The sequence below is a fragment of the Saccopteryx bilineata genome, chromosome 1 (assembly GCF_036850765.1).
Source record: "Saccopteryx bilineata isolate mSacBil1 chromosome 1, mSacBil1_pri_phased_curated, whole genome shotgun sequence".
Lineage (NCBI taxonomy): Eukaryota > Metazoa > Chordata > Mammalia > Chiroptera > Emballonuridae > Saccopteryx > Saccopteryx bilineata.
In genome coordinates, this window is record NC_089490.1 from 110,537,276 (window position 1) to 110,559,879 (window position 22,604).

A 22,604-nucleotide genomic window follows, 5' to 3' on the forward strand; every position below is an offset into this window, starting at 1 on the left:
ACAAAACTCAGGTGATTTTCTTGAAAAACCAGTTTTAACCTAACTGGTTGGCATTTTGAGTTTTTTGGGCTTTTTCTTTTTTTAAAATTTTTTATTAATTTAATGGGATGACATTGATCAATGAAGGTACATATGTTCAGAGAAAACATCTCCAGGTTATTTTGACATTTGATTATGTTGCATACCCATCACCCAAAGTCAAATTGTCTTCCATCACCTTCTGATTTTCTTTGTGTCCCTCCTTCCCCCCACCCCTCACTTTCTCCCCTTCCTCATCATGCCCCCCTCCCCATAACCACCACACTATTGTCCATGTCCCCTGAGTCTCATTTTTATGTCCCGCCTATTTAAGGAATCATATAGTTCTTAGTTTTTTCTGATTTATTTATTTTTTGGTATTTTTTGGTTTTGCTTTTTGGCTTCCCTGAGAAGAGTCTGGAAGGAATTACCAAGTGTTAATAAAATCTGATAGACTTTGGGAAATTTCTAAGAACTTTAGGATTCCGTTTACCATTCAGCTCTAGATCAATCAGCCGCCTTGAAATAAATTCCAGGCACTTTTTGGGAATTACTGATGTACTTCACCACTTTAGCAGTGTGAGGAAATGGAGCTGACCTCTGGCTCCATGTCTCCGTGGCCCTTCCCACAGGCACAGCTGATCACTGGCCCTCACCCACCACAGAGACACAGCCCAGGACAAAGACCATTCTGGGGTCAGAGGGCCCCCGAGCATCTGCAGTCCTTCCCCTGGGTCCCGGTGCCCGAGGTGTCCACGCCCTCAGCTCCTAAGTAGCAGGCCCTGGGTCTGGCAGCCAGGGCATCACTGAGGCAGAGGAGGGTGAACTCCTGGAAAGGGTGGGCTTACAAGTTTTCCTCTGCTTTGAAGATAGCCCTTGAATGGTCCTGAGGGCTCACAAGTAGTCCCAGAACCCTGGGCCATCGGCCTGGCATTGCCCGATCCCAGGCAAGTTCTGTCTCCTACGTGAACAAGAAGGTTCCATCCTCCAAAGAGAACAACACATATGTGATCAGCCCCAAACTCTCTCCCAAAAGGGAAACTGGCATACCCACTGGCCTCCTTGGAAAATCCACTGGGATGTCTGACTGAGGTCTCAAACTCTCCTGGCTTTCCCATTGCCACTCAGGGCTTGTTTACCTTTCCAGGTGCTCAGCCCAAACACCTGGAGCTGTCTTGTTCCCTCCCTGTCTCTCATGCTCTCATCTCATCCATCAGCCAATTCCAATGGCTCTACCTTCAGAATCACCCAGAACCCACCCACTCCCCACCCCTCCACTGTCCCACATGGGTCATGTGGTCACACCACCCACCACCAGACCTCCTTCTCATGGTTGTGGCACCCACCCTGGCTTCACTCCACAGCCTACTTTCTGCACACAGCCAGAGGGTCCCTCTCAGAGCACGGCAGGTCACATCTCTCCAGCACTCCACACCCTCAGGCTGCTCTGAGGGTGTGGGCATCCAGGCCCTACCAGACCTCATGACAGGGCTGGCCTCATTTCTTGCCATCTCTCCCGCTTGATCATCCCATTCCAGTCAACTGGTCCCCTGTCTTCTCCACTTACCAGGGCTATTTCTGTCTTGGTCTCACTGGTCCCTCCTTCGAGAATGCTCTTCCCTATGTCCACATGGCTATACTACTTCCTTTAGGTCTTTGTCTCAATGTCATCTTCTTAGTGAGGTTTTTTCTGACTTTCTCCTTCTACTGCACTGATCCCTGGCTGGTCTCAGTCTGTCTGCATGTGACATGCTCCCCCAACCACCTGTGGGACTCAGGAGCTGTCCAGACTGCCAGAGTTTGAATCTTGGCTTTGCCATTTATCAGCAATGTGACTTGGGGCAAAGTCCTTATGGAGACTCGCTGCCTGGTAATGTCCTTTCTTCTGCAGCCATCAAGTGATCTAAGTGTCTGTCATTGGAAGAAACCTTAGCCTGGCCACCCAGCCTTGCTCTGGCAAGGCAGCCCTGATTCTTCCAGCTTAATTTTCAGAAAGGTATGTACAAATATGTATTGGTAAAGATTTTACTGGCAAAACCAAAAAGACTAGTAACATACTATGGTGGAAGTAGGCACTCTGGAATATTGTTGCTTGGAGAATAGTTACAAAGCTCTGAACACTAAATATCCATTAAAATTTAATGTACATAATTTGTTACAGACATTGCACTGCTACAAATGTACCCTTTTGCTATGCTCTCTGGCAAATGATACTGGATTTAGTGCTATTCATTGAAACATTTTTCTATAATTGCAAAATTTAGGACAAACTTAAATATCCATTGAAATAACACTGGTTAAGAAAATTTTTATACATCCATCTATGTAATACTTGCAACTGGTTATAAAAAGTGATATGGAACAACCTGAAAGGTACATGTTTTTAATTAAAAAAATAAGTAGGACTAACATTTATAATTATATACATGCTAGCAGATAGCATGTATATAGCTATACTTTCTTAGAATATCTCTGGATTAATAGCTATGAAACTAGGTACATATTTGCCTTTGAGAAGGGAACTAGGTAATTATGTGATAAATGGAGAAAGTTATTTATTAATCATTTTTGTGTCATATTTTAAACAGTGAAATACATTAATTACCTGATCAAATAAATTTAACTCAACTATTAAAAACTTTATGTAATATAATTCATTCAGTCAAAACAAATTTGTTTCATGTCTTCTTATTTATTAGTTCTGAAAGTCTCCAAAAACTAAGCTTATTTTACGATTTACTTAATTTGATTATACAAAACTTTTTATTTCATTTCTGCCCAGGAGTGTTTGAGAGATCATAATTCTTGACAAATAAGGCACAGTTGGCTAATTTGAGTGGATACCCAGGGATTCTTTCTCAATAAGTATTAAAGAATATAAATATTAAGATTTTGATTATAGTCCTGCTAATTACCAAGACAGGAAAATTGTTTTTCACAAATGAATTTAAACTCTCTAGAACAAGCAGCAGTAACAATAGCTTCTGGCTTGATGTGTCCACATTTTCCATCTGACATAGTCTGTAGAAAATTCCTGCATCAGAAAATATATTTATTTTAGAAAGGCATTCCTTAGACAAAATCTGATTATCACAAAATATATGTGTGTAATTATTTTTAAAAACATAAGAATGTGGCTGATATATAGTTACAAAATCAAAAAAAAGTAACAATTATATATAAAACTGATGGAAATATAACTGTGTACAGTTGGAGGTAGAGAATGAGTGGATATAACATGGGATATATACATGGATAAATTGTGTACACACTAATTTTTTTCTTGTGAGACTTCTGAAACATCTGGGAATTGACTAAATATAATAAATCTATTTTATGACACACTATAACTAGATAAAAAAGAATTTCAAATTTCCTATGCCTCAGATTACTGTGTGTAAAGCATGTCTCTCTTACGCTAGCCTTACTTTGAGTATAAATGGATATATTTACATTTAAAATGACAGTGCACTTCTTTCCCACTGAGGTCAATATCTTCCAGACTAAACAAATCATCAAAACATTTTAAAATTGACTGACCAGGCAGAGGCACAGTAGATAGAGTGTTGACCTGGGATGATGCAGACCCAGGCTCAAAACCCCAAGGTCGCCGGCTTGAGCTGGAGCTCATTGACATGACCCCATATTTGCTGGCTTGAGCCCAAGGTTGCTGGCTTGAGCAAGGGGTCACTGGCTCAGCTGGTGCCCCCGGTCAAGACACATATGAGACAGCAATCAATGAACAAGTAAAGTGCTACAACTATGAGTTGTTGCTTCTCATCTCTCTCCTTTTCTGTCTGTGTCTTTCCCAGTCCTCTCCATCTCTCTGTTGCTAAAATTGTGAAATTGAGCAACAATAGGAAACATGGTTTTAAATGATGGGGCAATACTGCAATATAAATAAGAAAATGTAACTCCTTTTTAATTTCCCCCACATGTTTCTGATTCTGATAATAACTTATAATTTCAAAACAAATATTATCAAGGAGAAGTCTTTCATTTTAAAATTGTGCATATTATTTCAATAATACTCCTCTTTAAGGTATATCCCATTGTCCTCAGTTACTCTTTCACAGGGTTTTTTCTATCTCTATAATTTCTTTTCTCAGTAACATATTCTGGTGTCTCCTATCACATTATCTTAAACATTTGGGTGTCCAAAATGTCAGGCCTTTGATTTCTTTCTTTTTTTTTTTTTTTGTATTTTTGTATTTTTCCAAAGTTGGAAATAGGAAGGCAGTCAGTTAGACTCCCGCAAGCGCCCGACTGGGATCCACCCGGCAAGGCCACCAGGGGGCAATGCTCTGCCCATCTGGGGCATTGCTCTGTTGCAACCAGAGCCATTCTAGCACCTGAGGTAAAGGCTAGAGAGCCAAACTCAGTGCCCGGGCCAACTTTGCTTCAATAGAGCTTTGGCTACAGGAGGGGAAGAGAGAGACAGAAAGGAAGGAGAGGGGCAGGGGTGGAGAAGCAGATGGGCACTTCTCCTGTGTGCCCTGGCTAGGAATCGAAGCCAGGACTCCTGAATATCAGCCCGACGCTCTACCACTGAGTCAACCGGCCAGGGCCAGGCCTTTGATTTCTTGATGATTCAAACTTTAATCTTACAACATCACAGTATTAACACTATCTGATAGATGCTAAATTTGCATTCCTGGCCCAGACTTCTTACTTGAACTTCATAATCATATATCAAGCAAAATGCTCATGTTACATCCGCATAAAGATCTAATTGGTTAGCAGATTTATGAAACATATCTAAACTGAATTTCAGATATCCCCATCAGAGTTCATGGCAACATCCTCTTTTACAATTCCTAAACTAGAACTTTGAAACCATCCTTGAAATCTCTGTCTTTCACACAACTTTGAGGTACATTTAGAATCATTTCACCAGCACCAACCCTGACCATCTTCTTGAAGCTACCACCAGGTCTCACCTAGATGACCCTAATAGAATCTTAACTAGACTGCCTGCATCTGAACTTACACCCTCCACAAGAATACATAAACTAGTCTCTGATTATCCAGAGTAAGTCTTTAAAACAGAAAGCCTGCTTTTGTCAGTCTTCAGCTCAAAACCCTCCATTAGCTTCTCATCACACTTCCAAAAAATGTCAATGTTCTTACCATAATTTCTGATGCCCTATATGCGCTCACCCTGCTCACCTCTCTGAGCTGCTCCTCTCCTCCATGCTCACTCTGCTCCAGCACACAGGCCTCCTTGCTTGTTCCTCAAGCATACTAACTACACTGCCACCAGGGCCTTCACAACAGCCCTTCATACTGCTTGGATGAATACCACCAGGAAGCCCACACAGCTTGCTTGTTCATATCTTTGTACCAACATCACTATGTCAAGGTGGCTTCCCCTGACCATCCTATTTCGGTGACATATCTTCCTCTTGTCATAAAACTCTAAAGTCTCTTAGCTTCATACACAAAAAGGAACTTTGTAATATATATAAGAAGTAAGGGACTAGATACCGTTTCTCATCTTCTAAGATGTTATATAATTTACTTGGTATATTTGGGATGTCATCATTCATTCTTCCCTGCCACTACCACCCCTTAAGTAGCAGAATATGCTTGCATGTTTATTCATTACTATAGCTCGAGTCCCTAGAAAAGTGTGTGATATTTCTGGGCATTCAAATAACACCATATCAATTAGCTACTGCTCTCATATTGTCCCCCATGTTATAAGGTTTAATTATAACAGTAATTTTTCTTCATTTTTTAAACCACCTCCCTGACATTAACCAACAAATCTATTCTGACTTACTAATAATACAAGACAACAAGAAACTGTGTGGATTTGTGAAAACTAATGGCAGAAATGACAAAATGATGACCAGATTAGAGATTCAATATTGCTAAATGATTACTTGAAAATGGATCTTTGTTTTGTTCTTAAAGAACACCAAGTAAACAGCTACAAACTTCACTTGAGGGCTGGGTTTTGAAACTTTTCTGTCATTGTTAGATATTTCCTCTTTCCTCCAACCACAACCTGTCACCACAGCTAGTATCACAGAATATACAAGGGAAAGATACAAAAGGAAAATGCTATTTTACTGTGTCCGGGCCCCTCATTAAAGAACATGAGAAAAAACAATGTTCTTTGGGGCTTTGAGTTTGCATTTATTTGCTTAGCTGAGAAGTGAAATCAAATAAAATTAGAGATATTCCCTATTCCCCAAGAATCTTTTCCTGCTCTTGGTTTATAATCTATGAATAAGTTACTGAGAGAAAATGGAGGGGGAGACTATGAAATGAAAACTTACAGTTTCCGAGATATCGTGGAGTTATCCAGCCACAGCCATTTAGGTGCAGCTCCTTTTCTATGCAATCCAACCCAAAAATTGTAGTTTATCTTTGATTGAATAAAGTTCTGTGGGAAAATTTGAACTATTAGTATTATTCATATTATCAATGACTATACTATACATATAGAGATTTCTTAAAAAATACTGAACAAATGTATCTTCAAACACCCATAAGATAAGTAGAGCAGGCACTCATTCTGTCATTGCTTAGAAAAGAAATGGAAGTAGAAAGTCCTCAATGAATGAATCACCCAGGTTTTTGTGACTGGCTGAAAGATATCAAGAAAGAGACATGATAGACTTAAAAATAAATAAGTAAATAAATAAACATCTCCACATATAATGAGATAGATCAGTAAATATGAGTGCAGTAAACTCAGAATTTTTGTTTCTCAGAATATAACAAAGAGCATGGAAAAAGAAAACAAGTTTTAAGTCTGGTAATAGCTGCAGTAATTTATTTTTTAAAATAACCAAAATATTTTTTAAATTACTAAGAACAATTATTACCCAACAAGAAAGAATGGGCAAAAATAAAGAACAGATATTTCTCATGAAATAAAACATTTGGTCGATAAATTTATATAGGTGCCAAGCTCATAAGAGATCAGGAAAATGCAAATAAAGGCTTCAAAAATATATTTTACAACCCATCAATAAACAACAATTAAGAAAGACCACCATTTATAGGATGGTAGAAGTGAAATAAATCTTTTTTAATTTGTTGCAAAAATTATATTAAAAATAAGTTAGAATTATTACAAAAAGTTGAATTTTTATAAACCCATCTACCCAGTGATTAAACACTTAGGTGATTTGTGACAAAAAGAAGAGAGGGCACACGTGAAACTCTTCCACAGGGGTCTGTATAAGAATCTTTAATGAAGGACTGTTCATAACAACAACAGTAAAAAACACGTAAAGAATCCAAATTCCCACACTTTAGAGAATGATCTAAAGTCTATATAATCAAGTGGCATATTATACAACAGTAAACATAAAGAAATTATAGCTTAAAGTTTTAAAATTGGTTATGTCATTTATTTGCTATATAAACTTAAGATAAACATTTTTGAGCATTTTCCATATCTCTATCATAGAAAACATATTTGATTTGAAGACTGTGTGAACTGAAAATGTATGCAATGTGTCTGGAACATCTTTAACATAAAATATTGTTCATTATTTGTAATTACACCAGTTATTATTTTATAATCATAAATTTGTAATATACCAATCATTATTCCAATAGGTATATTTTGCTCAGTTCAACTAATTTCTAATGGATGCAAATGTGAAACGATAAATTAATTTACTTTCTTAAATACAATAACAATGCAATTATTCTGTCTCTCTTTTCTGACACCATGCCCCAATATTTTTCAGTATAACCAAATTGTATAAGAGGAAAATTTTCATAGTTTATCTTTTAACACCTAGGAAAAAGATCTGGAATTATAGAAACATGTCAAAATATACTTTGTCATTTATTGGTCTCTGAAGAATAAAATTAAATATTCATTAATTTTTATATTCACATTTCTTTTTGCTAGATGCTAGTGATATACCAAATGTAAAATTCAATCTCTGATTTCAAATATCAATGGATTTAATTCATTGCTTAAACTGCACTCTTAGACTTTATAAATCAGTAAAAGACTGAAAATCTTAAAACATTAGTGTGAAATAATATGTTCTACAAGAAAGTCTCTCACAGGATTTGTAGAGTATGTCAGTATTTCAGTTTTAGAAACTGAAACAAGGCTATTATCAAATGAGATAATAGAGTATGAGCTTAGCTTTTGCTCTAACTGCCAATATTTTGAGAAAGTGCAAAAGAGCTAGAGTAGCTCATGAAAACACAAGGGTGACTGATATAAACAGCTTCATTAAAACTCTATAGTTCAGAGATATGAATGGCAAGAATAAAACTGAAGAGAGCAAAATTGAAAATTATAAGAAAAATATGTATTATATAGTTAGTTTCCTCACAGAATAAAACTTATATAATTTAAGAATTGATTGATAACAAATGAAGTTAACCATATTTCCTCATGTATAAGACGCACCTTTTTTGGAAAAATTTGTGTTCTAAAAACTAGGTACCTCTTATAGTGGTTGTAGATTTTTTCTACTTGCATTTTCTGCTTTTTCGCATATGTCTTTGTACTCATTGTTTTGCACTTATTACCGGTACATTACAGTAAGTTATGTTTTGCCACATTCTGCCTAGAAATGGAGCATAAAAGACTTTTGTGCAGTGCAGAATTCAAGTTAAAAGTGATCCAATTTGCAGAAGTCAATGGAAATTTTGCTGATGAATGTAGGTTTGGTTCTCCTCCAAATGAGAAGTCAATCTGAGACTGGCTATGGGTAGAAGAAACCCTACTGAAAACGTCATGGCAGAAGAAGACTGTGAGAGGCAAGTCAGCAAAATGGCCTAATTTAAAGAGAGAACTGAAGATATGGATTGAAGAGCTAAGGGCAATTTGAATTCCTGTGTCCACAAAGATGGTTCAGCATGAGGCAAAAGAATTGCTGATGAAAAAGAAGTTATTGATTTCAAAGGACAACACAATAGGTGCTCAGATTCATGAAACAGAATGGACTAAGCATGTGTACATGCACTAGACTTGCCCAAAAGATGCCTGAAAGCTATGAGCAGAAGCTCCTTGAATTTTATCATTTTGTCATTCAATGTAAAAAAGTCATATCAGTTTGAGTTGGAACAGATTGCAAATATGGACAAAGTCCCCCTTCAATTTGATGTCCCAAGTAACAGAACTGTTGATAAGAAGGGGGTGAAAACTGTAACTATGAAGAAAAGTGGACAAGAAAAGAGCCACTATACAGTTGTTCTAGCTTGTTGTGCCAAAGGAACTAAGCTGCCTCTTATGCTGATTTTCAAATACAAAACAATGCCCAAAGAAGACATTCCTAGAGGAGTGATTGTCCATGTTCATGACAAGGGTTGGATGGATCAGAATGTGATGATGATCTGGTTTGAGAAAGTTTGGAGAAGAAGACTTAGTGGGCTCTTACGCAAACCTGCCCTATTGGTGCTTGAGCAGTTTAGGGCACACATAACCAAAAAACAAAAAGAAGATTGCTGCAGAGCAAGAAGCAAAACTTGCTGTCATACCTGGAGGCTTGACATCCTAGCTCCAACCACTTGATGCCAGCATTAGCAAACCCTTCAAAGCTGCCATGAGAGATGAGTGAAACCAATGGATGAAGTCTTCTGGGGACAATTTGACACCAGCAGGAAAAGTGAAGAAACCAAGTATAGAAGAAGTTTGTACTTGGGTGAAAAGATCCTGGGATAATATCAAGATTGAGATCGTTGACAAGTCATTTAAGAAGTGTGGCATTTCAAATGCCATAGATGGAACTGAGGACAAGGCAATATATGAAGACAGTGATTCCTCTTCAGACACAGATGAGGACAAGCTAATAATGGATAGGAGTTTTGACAGTGGTGAGAATGTTGTATTAATTTTATGATGAATAAAACTTGAGTTCAACAATTTTATGTAATATATTTTTCTTTCAAATTTTGGGCCCAAAAATCAAGGTGCATCTTAAACATGAGGAAATATAGTAAATTGTCAAGATATTTATAAATTATATCTGGAGTTTCTTATTCTTTGGATGTCATAATTTATTATTTAGTGCAGTTATTTCTCGTAAAGATAAATTAATAATATAAGAATTTTATAAATGAGAAATATAGGGCTTTTAACTCATACTTCATAAAACATGAATAAAAATGACATTGTTAAATCTAAATATTATAAACAGAATTAGTACCTAGATTGAATTACTTGAAAGAAATACACAGAATCTGACAGATTGACTTTATATTCCCAAATATTTTAATAGATGACAAATGTGATCTAGATTTTCCCACAGAAGCTTCTTTTATTATTCCATATTATGAGTAAAACATAAATTCATTTTTGAAGAATAATTGCAGCTATATTTATTCTCTTTAGTTTTTATTCTATATCTATCAAGGCCTATAACTCATCTTCCCTAACAAGTATGATCCCTTCCAAGTATTAATGGTGGAAGAAAAAAGCCCAGTAAAATGAAAGGTAGTCTTTTAGACCACTCAGAACATTTAAGATACTTTCCTATCTGTGCCATGGATAAATACCAATGGGCTAAATACTGAACAGTTGATGTATATTAAAATATGAAGGTGAAACAGAATAGAGTCTGAATATTATTCCATGGCACTAACAGCAAAGCTATTTCTCTTGGTTTAAAACAATTTTTCTGGCCTGGCCTGTGGTGGCTAACTGAATAAAGCATTGACCAGGAAGACTGAGGTCACTGGTTCAAAACCATGGGCTTGCCTGGTTAAGGCACATATGGAAGTTGATGTTCACTATTTCTTCCATCTCCCCTTCTTTCTTTTTCTCTCTCTCTCTCTCCCCCCTTCTCTAAAAATGAATATTTAAAAATCTTAAAAAACAAACAAACAATGGTTCTTTCAGGTCTCTGTGACACTGTGTCCCTCCTCTAGAGGTAAATCTTCAGTAGTACAGTGTGTCCATAAACTCTAGGTGCACTTTTGACTGGTCACAGGAAAGCAACAAGAGATGATAGAAATGTGAAATCTGCACCAAATAAAAAGAAAACCCTCCTAGTTTCTGTAGGATGATATGGCAGCATATGCGTATGCACAGATGATGACGTAACACCGTGTACACAGCGGAGCAGCCCACGGCCAAGCCAGTCGAGATGTGGACGGTACAGAGGAAAGGTCAGTGTGTTCTGTGACTCACTAAATTCAAATCCATGACCAAAGTTCAACGTGAATATAGGCGCATTTAAAATGAAGCACCACTACATAGGAATAACATTACTCGGTGGGATAAGCAGTTGAAGGAAACCGGCAGTTTGGTGGAGAAACCCCGTTCTGGTAGGCCATCAGTCAGTGATGAGTCTCTAGATGCTACACGGGATAGCTACCTAAGAAGCCCTAAAAAAATCTGTGTGTGAGCCCACATCAAACTGCACTGAATAGGTATCAAACTGGGAGAGTTTTCCTTTTATTTGGTGCAGATTACACATTTCTATTCTCTTTTGTTGCTTTCCTGTGACAGGTCAAAGTGCACCATGACTTCACAGACACACTGTATGTACAAGTGCTCCAAAACACATTTACAAAGTAGTATTGGAGAAAAGTCTAATTCACCAATGACTCTAACTCAAGACATATGAACTTCTCAGGAAGCACTCACTCAGTTTTAATAAGGTGAACGTACCTGCTTCTCTTTGCTGTCAATCTTAATAAGACTAGAACCAAGGTCTTTGCATGATTTCACACTCCTGTCCCAAGTTTTCTCTTCTCTTGAAAAATAGTAACAGTCTTTTCCACAACATGACCATTTTTCTTGACATGGGTTAGAATCTTTACCTTGAAAACAAAAAACACCATTATCTATACCCTTTAGAGACCCTTCTTTTTATGTGTTGCATGTCTCACTTCAGACTGTATGACCTGAAAATAAGTGATTTCCCTGTACCTTCTAAATCTGGGTATTAGAAATAGCTCTTATGCCAAATTCTGTAGATGAAAAACACTGTTGAGCTAGACAGTCTCTGACAGAGCCAACACCATTGTGAGGATTGTGCTGAGGATTCTTGCCTTCTCATGTACAAATGAACTGCAGCTATATTGCACAGTTCTCCTCGAAGAAAACAAGTCATCAAAGTGAATATATGAGAATGGCATTAATTCGAAAGCATCTATAGTGGGTAAAATTTATCCAGAAACATAAAATACTTAAATAATCAAATTAATATGTTAATATAAAAAGGGCTTTTACTTTGTGAATGTCAAGCTCTCAATTAGCTATAATAAAAAAATGAATGAGAAAAAGTGAGCAAAAATAAAGGTCTGATAAAGTTCACGTAAGGTTTTAAAATTACATATTACAGTGGGACAGAAGGGGAAAATTCCATGAAAAAAGAATCTGTGAGCTGTCAGTTTAAGTATTCAGTACATACCTGGACAAGGTGGTGAAACTGAGGGATTTGAGTGAACTTCGACTTCTGCTGAGGAAGCATTTTTGGATATGTCTTTCATATTTCGTATTTTTTGCTCAGAAGAGAACTGAAAAACTGTAATCCATATTATAAAATAAAAGCCATGAATGGCTTTAGTAGAACACTTTATTGTGATTATTTACTCTTAAATGACAAAATGAATGACATTGACTAAGCAGAAGTACAATCGGAAAATAATGTAATGTTAAAAAGTTTTGCCCTGGCCAGTTGGCTCAGTGGTAGAGCGTCGGCCTGGCGTTCAGGGGAACCCAGGTTCGATTCCCGGCCACGGCACACAGGAGAAGTGCCCATTTGCTTCTCCACCCCCCTCTCCTTCCTCTCTATCTCTCTCTTCCCTTCCCGCAGCCAAGGCTTCACTGGAGCAAAGATGGCCTGGGTGCTGGGGATGGCTCCTTGGCCTCTGCCCCAGGCGCTAGAGTGGCTCTGGTCGCGGCAGAGTGACGCCCCGGAGGGGCAGAGCATCGCCCCCTGGTGGGCAGAGCTTTGCCCATGGTGGGTGTGCTGGGTGGATCCCGGTCAGGTGCATGCGGGAGTCTGTCTGACTGTCTCCCCCCGTTTCCAGCTTCAGGGGAAAAAAAAAAAGTTTTGAAGTCTCAAATAAAATGGACTTTGAAATAAAACTATAACTTTCTGCATATTACTTATTAAAGTATGTAGCTAACATTTATGAAATAAAAACATAAACTGGATATAGAAAATTAGTTTTTATGCCATCTACTCTTCAAATAAAGATTTCAAAACTTATAAAATTTACTATTTTATTTAGCATTTATATTTGCATATACAGTTAAATGCAAATTTGTTATTGATTTTAATTTATTGTGTTTACATAGATTCTAGTGTTGCTCCAAATGCATCCCCCATTCCTGTATTCCCCTCAACATCTCCCCCCTTCCCTTCAGGTTTATCCCATTCTATCATTCCCTTCCCTTCTGTCCTCTTTTTCTCTGGTCCCTTTGATCTTCCTCTGTCTCAATTCCGTTCCTCAGTTCACATTGTTCATTGGATTCCTCAAATGAGTGAGGTCATATAACATTTTTCTTCAGTTAAATGCAAATTTAAGTTTAGGGATTTAGCTCTATGTCTAGTACAAGTTTATAATGAATTCATTGAATATACATAGGGAAACAGCTCAGAAGGCTACTACTAATATGCAAAACAAAGATTAAAATTCTCAGGAAAATAGCAGTATCTTCCCAAAATTCATGAATAAAAAATGTAAAAATGGAAAGTAAATGGCTTTATAAGTGTGTGAACAATTTTTGCAAAGTCCACTGAGGTTTTGTTTTGCAACTGAGTATCTTCATTTCCAGTTCCGCTACTACCCACAATCAGTTAGCCAAATGCAATGTCTACTGTAAAAACCTAAGCACATGGATTACACTGTCTCTGAATGCCCTCAGTTACAGTACATACCACTATTGCTCCAACTCAGCAATCCATTCCAATGTTTATATACTGAACCTGAGTTAAAAAGACACATCAATACCTCCACTTCCTCAATACTACCATTCCTCATGGTTAATTGATCCCTTTCTCCTTTACTTTTTGTCTATCCAAGGCCACATTATAGGAAATTAATTTTAGCAAAACTTCCAACAATCTTGCAACATAGTCTTAATTCACATTTAAAAATAGCCAATTCTGAAACTTTTCATCACTCTCCACCTCTTCTCCATCACAGAAGCTTCTGAAAGTCAGATGACAAGTCACAAAACTCTACTGATGCAGATAAAAGTGGATTAGCATTACGGGTTTCATCACCATTTCTCCCTTCAACACTACACAACGTAGTTATTGAGTCACACTATTTTCCCAATTCAACAGCTATTTCAAGTATTTAAATGTTTCCTAAATTATCTAAGGCACTTAGCTGACACCCTCTCAGAAGGTCTCACCTGCTGCTTCACGTTGAAACAGTCACTATCAAGTTCCCCTCACAGTCCTGCTTCTGCTATAAATGCAGTTATGCATCAGTCTCTAATTCTTGAAACATTCTCTTATCTGATCCCCTTAACCATTTTCCAGTCTACTCAGACTGACTTTTCCAAAATTTTGTCTACTCATGTGACATAAGTCATATTGCTCTCTCAAGTAAAATCTTCCAATGGTTATTTTTGTTTTTAGGACAAATCTAAAATTTCTAACACAATATGAAAGATTATCATAAATTGTATAACAGCCAAACCTACCTCTAACCACTTCTTTTATTTGTTCCTAACACAGAATATGTCCTTTATTTATGTTGTTCTCTACCTAGATGAGTGTTCTCTACCTGAACTTCCCAATTCCCACCAGTATTTTATATCATATCAATTATGATGCTTTTTTTACTTCAACATGTTATAGGCCATTCATCTGATATCTTCATGTTATTATCCCAGCACTAATATTTTATTTTCAAAATTGCTTCAGGATTTTGTAGCATAGCTCATGTGGTTAGAGTGTTACCCTAATACACCAAGTTTTTGCTTTTGATCCCCATTCAGGGCACAAACAAGAATCAAACAACGAATGCATAAATAAGGGAACAACAAATTGATATTTCTCTCTTTCTTTCTCAAACCAATTAATAAAATTAAATTTTAAAAATCTGCTTCATTTTTTCAAAATCCACCCTTTTAAGTTGAGTTTATTGAGAACTGACGTTTTGAAATGTCTCTACCTTTGAAGACCCTTAAAAGATACTCAACATTGTTTGTTGATGAGTGAACCAAAGAATTAATAAACATTAGAATAAAGATATTGATGGCAAATGTTATGTACAAATTTTTTAATTGATTTGGAACATATCAAAACTGATATAGAAAATAGATTGAGTTTATTTTCTTTGTGATTTAAGCAATACCACATTATGATAAGAAAAAGTAATATTCAAATAGATTCTTCTAATTCTCTAGTCATATGGAAAATCTCATTCTGTATGAAAAATAACTTTGAAAATACATGTAAACTTCACCATACATACAGCAAAATTTTGTGCAGTTATAGCTGTTACACTTTTTAGAGTGGCATAAAAACTAAGTGACAACAAAATAATAAAATCATCATCATCAACACCTACATCATTTCTGACATTTCTACAGAAGGTTATGGTTTACAAAGATTCAGCAGAAGGTCCGTAGTTACCATGAAGTACCTCATTTATCAACCTGGTTCATTGTTATGGTCATTTAGAAATGTGTCTGTTACTTACACATATATCCTAAGATTATAATCAACAGCAGGAGAAAAAAGCATATAATTCCCAGGATTATCACAATGATTTGCAATGTGAATTCTGTGCAAAATAAGAAAGCAAAATATATAGTAAGCATTAGGAATAGCAAAGCCTCAGAATCAGAACAAAATAATAATTTAGTCTAGAATTTAAAATTAATAATGCTATTTACTGTGATCACAAATTGAATATTACATTAACATATACCCTTTGAATTGTAGAGAATCAAGGATGTATGGACACAGTTATCTTGATTTCATTTTTTTTCATCGCTATTATTTTCATAACAAAAGTTTTACCTCTACTTTTATTAGTTGGACGTCTTTTGTTCTGCCTCTTTGGATGGTGCAATTGTAGCTCCGCATATGTTACTCCCTCTTTATTCATTTCTGAGGGCTGCAGGCAAAGAACACAGCTAGAATCCTTGCAGAGTTTTATAGGGCATAATTAACAATATTTAGAAAGGGTTCTACTTGTATGAGGAATAGGAAACTGAAACTCAGACACAGACAACAGCATGGTGGTTACCAAAGGGAACAAAGGGAAAGAGCGGTGGTGGGGGCAGTAGTTGCAAAAGGTGAAGGAAGCCAAATATATGGCAATGGAAGATGATTTGACTTTAGATGGTAGGCACTCAATAAAACGTATAGATCATGTATCACAGAAATATAGAAATGTGCACTTGAAACCTATATAATCTTATTAACCAATATCAACCTGATAAAATTAATTTTAAAAATTAATAAAGAAATAAAAATGGCAATATTCATTATGAAGTCACAAGGAGAGCTAATGAATGATAAGAATGATAGAATGAAGTAAACATGTTAAAGTAAACATTTATCTTAGAATATTATAAAAACTAATTTTTTTAATTTCTCTTTGTGAGACCTTTCAACAGACGTCCTACACAATTAAATAATGGCCCAATACAGTGTATGGCATGTTATGTGAAGCCTTTGCTGTTTTTAAAATAATTGAATTCATTTCCAAAATTTTAAAATTAATATATTTTATACTCACATAAAAATCTAGATTTATACCATCTTCTGAAATATTAAATTCCATCTCTTAATGCTTGTGTTATTCCAGATGGCAACTATGTAGAGTAATCTTTGACACTAAATAGAGTGATTGATTCCACTTTAGGATGGGCACACACACACAAACTCCTCGCCTTGCTGTACTGGCTTATGTCAGACCCTACTCAACCATTTATGTTATTCCTTGAAACTTAGAGTCACTGGAGTCATAACTTCTCTCTTAAAGTGCCAAAGAAAGGCAGGAATAATAAGACTCAAGAAAAGGGCATTTAAAAAGTCACATTAAGTGAGAAATGTATAACTTGTAATTCTAATAACTATACTGTACAATGATTTCTTTTCCTATTTATAAGAAACAACCTCAAAGAGTATAAATAATATTTTCAAGGTCTCTATAACTAGTAAATGATAGTCGTTAGTTCAAATAACTATATATAATAATATATTATAAATATATAAAAATTCAAAAATATATTAAATTAGTTTCTAGTTCATATACATATATAATATATATTGTTATAAATATTTAATATTTATATATTTATTATATCATAACACATTATATATAAAACTGTATATTTACTTTAAGTATATATAATATATATAGTTTCTATATTGATTTTTATTCAAAAATGTAATTGTTCACCTGTACTTGCTTTATAAATAATAAATCCACAAAAAATGCATAACAATCTCTCTCCTCTAGAATCATAAATAAATAATTAGTGATTAAAGAAGAGAAAACATTTTTCCCCAAACAATATTTTGAGAAACATTATTAAAAAAAAAAGGCAACAAAATTCTTTTTCCTAGATTTAATTATTGGTTTTTAAAATATCTCATTTCACCCTTTAATTATGCTATAACTTGAGAAAACTTGATTTTTTAAAAAATCATCAAATAATGATAAAATGTATATATGTACATTACCATTTGTTTTTCAATAAATATTCTTTCAACCAAAAGTATAACATAAATTTTGCTTTAAAGTTATGTTTTCTTATCTATCTGGTTTTTGTTTAGTTGTCTTTTAATTAAATCTTCATATTCTTAATAAGATAACAAATTTGTAAATATAGACCTAGGTTTATTTTGATGGCAAAATAATCATAATATCAAAATATTCAAAAATTTTATATTACACTTAAAAATGAAAGAATTTATGCTTTGGATAACTCCTTCCTCATTTAAGCTTTGGATCACTCATTGCAGCACCTATTGAGGTAAAAGGGCACAAAAAACACTGGCTTATATAATTTAGAAAAATATTAAATATTCTCCCAAAAAGAGGATGATTTAAAAAATCATATTCTGCATAGCAATATTTTGACCCCTTCTCATTCTGATCCACTTATGTCTTCACCTATAGAATAAAATTAGCATTAGATATTAATTAACATGAACTCCAAGGTCAACTCTTTCCTGCAACAATCAGAAACCCTCCCAACTTCTTACATAACTTCCCTATAGCAAATTCAACTTTACCCCTCTTTTCTCAACAGCATGCCAGCATAGACTTGGGTCACACACCCATCCTGGCTGATGATACCTGCGTATTATCCCAAGGCATAGGCTTTGAGATTTCACCAACTGGAGGACAAGCTTGGTCAGGAACACAGCTAGCTTGTGCTGGCTCTGCTGGACTTTCACCTCTGCTTTGAGCCTCGCAAGTACTAGTTGATACGTATGCCTGGCCATCAGAGAGACCATGTCAGAAGAAAGATAGCCACATCTAATGTGACATTAACTATTTACACACAGAAAGTTTCCACTGGTGTCAGTATCTCATTTACTCTTACACTCTGTCAGACAAAAATCATAGGTAACAAAACGCTGTATTTTGTAGATCAATTCAAACCTGGGTTTCAGCAGTATCCATAAAGCTTTAAAAAAGAAAAAAGAACTATCACAGAATCCCATGAGATTAGCAAATGATTAATGAGAAAAAAATTATAATTATAAAAATAAAAAGGAAAATATTTATATTCTACCTGCCATGACTTATACTTTTAATAGAATGAAGGTAAATTTCCAATTCTTATCTGTTGTAAGAATAAACAGCAAAATGTGCATAAACATTGACATATATTTCTGACAAATATGCTAAAGATACCCAGATTGCATGATAGACTGCAATAAATATAAATACATACAATGTTGGGCTGACTGGTGTAAAGAAGAGCAGATTTCTACTTATTTCTTAGGTTCTCTTCAATTGTCTGAAGAAACAGACTTTATCTTTAAACAATAAAAATGAATACTGAAACAAAGAGTTATGCTTAAAGTATTAAATGGATTTGAATGTTGTCCTTTAAAGCAGTAGTCCCCAATCCCCGGGTCAGACCGGTACTGGTCTGTGGCCCATTTGGTACCTGTCCGCAGAGAAAGAATAAATAACTTACATCATTTCCGTTTTATTTATATTTAAGTCTAAACGATGTTTTATTTCTAAAAAATGACCAGATTCCTCTGTTACATCCATCTGAGACTCACTCTTGACACTTGTCTCGTAAGTTCAACAATTACATTTAAAAATACCACAGTTTTTACGCCAGTCACAAATTTTTTTGTGCATTTATCCGTCCCACACTAAAGGCCGGTCCGTGAAAATATTTTCTGACATTAAACTGGTCCGTGGCCCAAAAAAGGTTGGGGACCACTGCTTTAAAGCATCAACATCAAATCATCTGTTCCACTAGTTCAAGGGTCCTAAACCTATGGCTCACGAGCCAGATGTGGCTCTTTTGATGGCTGCACCTGGCTCGCAGACAAATCTTTAATAAAAATAATAATAACATGAAAAATATAAAACATTCTTCATATATTACAATCCATTCATTTCCTACCACTCATGCTCATGGTTTTGGGTGGCTGGAGCCAATCACAGCTGTCCTCCGGGACAACACCAAGTTTTTATTGGATAATGCATAACGTACACGGGTCATTGTATGGCTATCATGGAATTACATTTTAAAATATGTGGCGTTCATGGCTCTCTCAGCCAAAAAGGTTCCCAAACCTGCACTAGTTGTAGCAAAAACTATCAGAGCACTTTTAAATTTTATTGTTTTTTTAATTCAATGAGCAGTTTTTTGAACTATTTAATCTTATATGTAGGTGCTAAATGGAAATGAAAGCAGGCAAAACCTCCCAATGTGCTGGTGCTTTAAAAATCATCACAGGAATATGCAGTAATAACACAAATCCACTCCCATGTCAGCCACACCGTTGGAAGTCTTTTCAAAGCTCTCGTCTGTGGTTTGTGGCTCCTTCCTCATCACTCCCACAGCAAAACTGTCTCTCTCACCCTTTCTAAATAACAGTAGCAAGTTTGAGAGACTTTAGCATTTTCCTTACATCTTTGCCTTTGACTTATTCTGTTCCTTTGCTAGGGTCTATTAATAACTGATTGCTTTCAGGGAGAAGGGTTCTGACATAAATAAGACAAAAAGCATTCTAGAAATTCTCCATGCAGGAGTGCTTTCTCTTCAAACAGGAGCTTTCAGGCATGGCCAAGGACTATGATCTTAAAGGCTCACTGGTATAAATTACTCCACTTGGCTGCCTTACGTATCAATCTATGTCTTCCATGTCAAATTCTCAAATACAAAATGTGTCATTTAACAGAATTGTATGTGATAAATGTATTTATTGCTACAAATAATATGTGCTTTATTTTGTTGAAGTATAATTAGGACAGTACTCTGACTTTGAATGAGAGTGAAGAAGTATGGTTTTTACACTCTCAGTGCTGTGATGTGGTGGAAAGCTAAGTGCTGACTGCAAACTGTGCTTCGCCTTCATCAAAAGCAGCGTGAGTGAAACCACTGACCTTGGATGTCCATCACTTCCAGCAGCATCACACATTCTTCTAAAGGGAGTCTGTTGGAGACACGGAGCTTTAGGATTGGGCTGTATTTAATAACATTTTTTATGTTAGAAACGAAGTGGAAAATTCACCCTAAAAGTTAGCATATATTACAGTAATATGGTACTTCTGTTTTTTAAATAAGTTGTACAAACTTACGTTTATCAATGTTTAACAGATCAACTGATACATATATATCCCTAAAAACTGGGTAAACCACCAATGATAAGCAATTTTTAACAATTTTAGTTCTTAGGGCATTTAAATAAGCTTACAGTTTTGTCATAATTAAAGACCATATAATAATTTTGTGAGGGAGTGGCAAGATGGCAATAGAGTAGGCGAACGTACCAAACTCCACCTCCCAGAACCAAAGTGGATTACCATTTAATTTTAAGAACCATCATCTGATAAAACCAACTTTGGACTTAACTAAGAGGACTCTTCAACCAAGAAAAACTGAAGAAGCCACACTGAGACTGGTAGGAAAAGCAGAAATGCAGAGAGGGCTGCCCAGCTCCTTGGAGCAAACGGCAGCCTGGAGAGACTCACATGGCAGGAAGTGAGTTTAATGGAGAGGTGAGGGTCCTGGACCCAGTAACAAAGCCCCATCCTGTAGCCCCAGAGCCTGGAAGAGGCATATGGACAGTATTTAGCTGTGAAACAAGTCAGGGTACTATTTGTGAGAGACAGATTTCTAAGACCCAGGATTCTTCTTAAAGGGACCATGCAGAAAACCTCTCTCACAATCACTCACCCAAGGCTCCAGGAAACAGGGAGAGAGGAGAAGACTGGAGCAGCAGGAAGAGAGTGTAATCTAGGAGAAACACTTTGAGGAACAACCACCCTAACCCTGGGGCTGAGTCACTCCCCAAATCTGAGTGAATATTTGCTGTGGAAAGAGCAATAACAACAAAGGGAAGCAGGACACCAGCCAAACAAGTTCTTCCATGGCACTCAGAGCAGAGTCGCTTAGAAGTAGGAAGCTTTCAGGCCTACAGTATAGAGTGTTAGAGTCTGAGCTACAGTGTCCCGGCCCACACTTTTGAGGGCTTTCCCGAGGGCGGGCGGTGGCAAGATGCAAAGGATGAAGCCAGTGGGCCATAACTGAGGTAGGGTGTGAGCTCAGTCTTTCCCAGCAGGGGTGGAGGGGCCATTAAAGTGGTCAGACCCAGCTTCAGGCCTGCCTGAAATCTTACCTCTGTGGGAAGAGCGGGAGCTCTGAAAGGGGCGGATACCCGCTGCTGAGCAAGGGCGCAGGTGCGCAGACTCCCCAGGCCAGTGGAACTGAAGCTTGCCTCCCATTGTGTAAGCCTGCTTCTCCTACTGGGGTGGGGCACAAGCCCAGAACAGGCAGAGTTCCACAACTGAGTGTGGGCACACAGCACACGCTGGCCTGCAAGTGGGCTCCTCCCGTGGGGGCGGGGCAAAAGCCTGGAATCAAGCAGAGACTGTAGTGGCAAAGGTTCTCACCCCTGTGGTGCCAAGGTATGAGGCAGGGCACTGTGCATAACCCCACCTGAAAGTGCGGGGCGAAGACCAAGGCCACCAAGGCTTGTAGACCCAGGCACATGACCACAGACGCTTCCATGGAAGAGAGACAGAAATGGCAGTGACAGCCCCAGTGGACTGGCAACAACACCCATACCAGAATACCCTAGGCAGCTGCGGCAGAGAAGGTGGCAGCCCTGCAAACAAATCACAACTAGGTAACACAGAGGGCACTCCCATTGGACTCCAGTGGCCAAAATATTATTATACACAGACAAAATGGGAAGGCAGAAAAATGCAACACAAATGAATCAAGAGAAATTCCCAGAAAAGGACCTGAATGAGTAGATATAACCAAATTACTGGATGCAGAGTTTAAAACAATGATTGTTGGGATGCTCAAAGATCTTAGAACAACAATACATGGACATAACGAACACCTAAATAAAGAGATAGCAAATATAAAAGAGGACATTGAAGTAATAAAAAAGAATTAGTTTAAAATGACAAATTCAATATCAGAACTGAAGACCACAATGGAAGGAATTAAAAGC

At 36.7% G+C, this 22,604-nt stretch overlaps 1 protein-coding gene across 1 annotated transcript; it reads right to left on the minus strand.

Annotated features, from left to right (window-relative positions):
- Positions 1 to 2,806: 2,806 nt before the first annotated feature.
- LOC136319299 (C-type lectin domain family 7 member A-like) lies at positions 2,807 to 20,558 on the minus strand. Its single transcript, XM_066252613.1, has 8 exons — positions 20,433 to 20,558; positions 18,241 to 18,381; positions 15,948 to 16,044; positions 15,625 to 15,708; positions 12,369 to 12,482; positions 11,624 to 11,775; positions 6,306 to 6,412; positions 2,807 to 3,052 (listed from the first exon to the last, which is right to left on the minus strand). The coding sequence occupies exons 1-8, from the start codon at positions 20,556 to 20,558 to the stop codon at positions 2,926 to 2,928; spliced, it is 948 nt and encodes a 315-aa protein (XP_066108710.1). The 3' UTR covers positions 2,807 to 2,925.
- Positions 20,559 to 22,604: the final 2,046 nt, after the last annotated feature.

Coding starts and splice junctions, on each gene's coding strand:
- LOC136319299 (XM_066252613.1), bottom strand. CDS start 20,558: ATGTGTGATGCTGCTGGAAGTGATGGACATCCAAGGTCAGTGGTTTCA. Junction 16,045..18,240: donor TGCCTTGGGATAATACGCAG/GTATCATCAGCC, acceptor CTTTGCCTGCAG/CCCTCAGAAATGAATAAAGA. Junction 3,053..6,305: donor TCCACGATATCTCGGAAACT/GTAAGTTTTCAT, acceptor TTTCTGATGCAG/GAATTTTCTACAGACTATGT.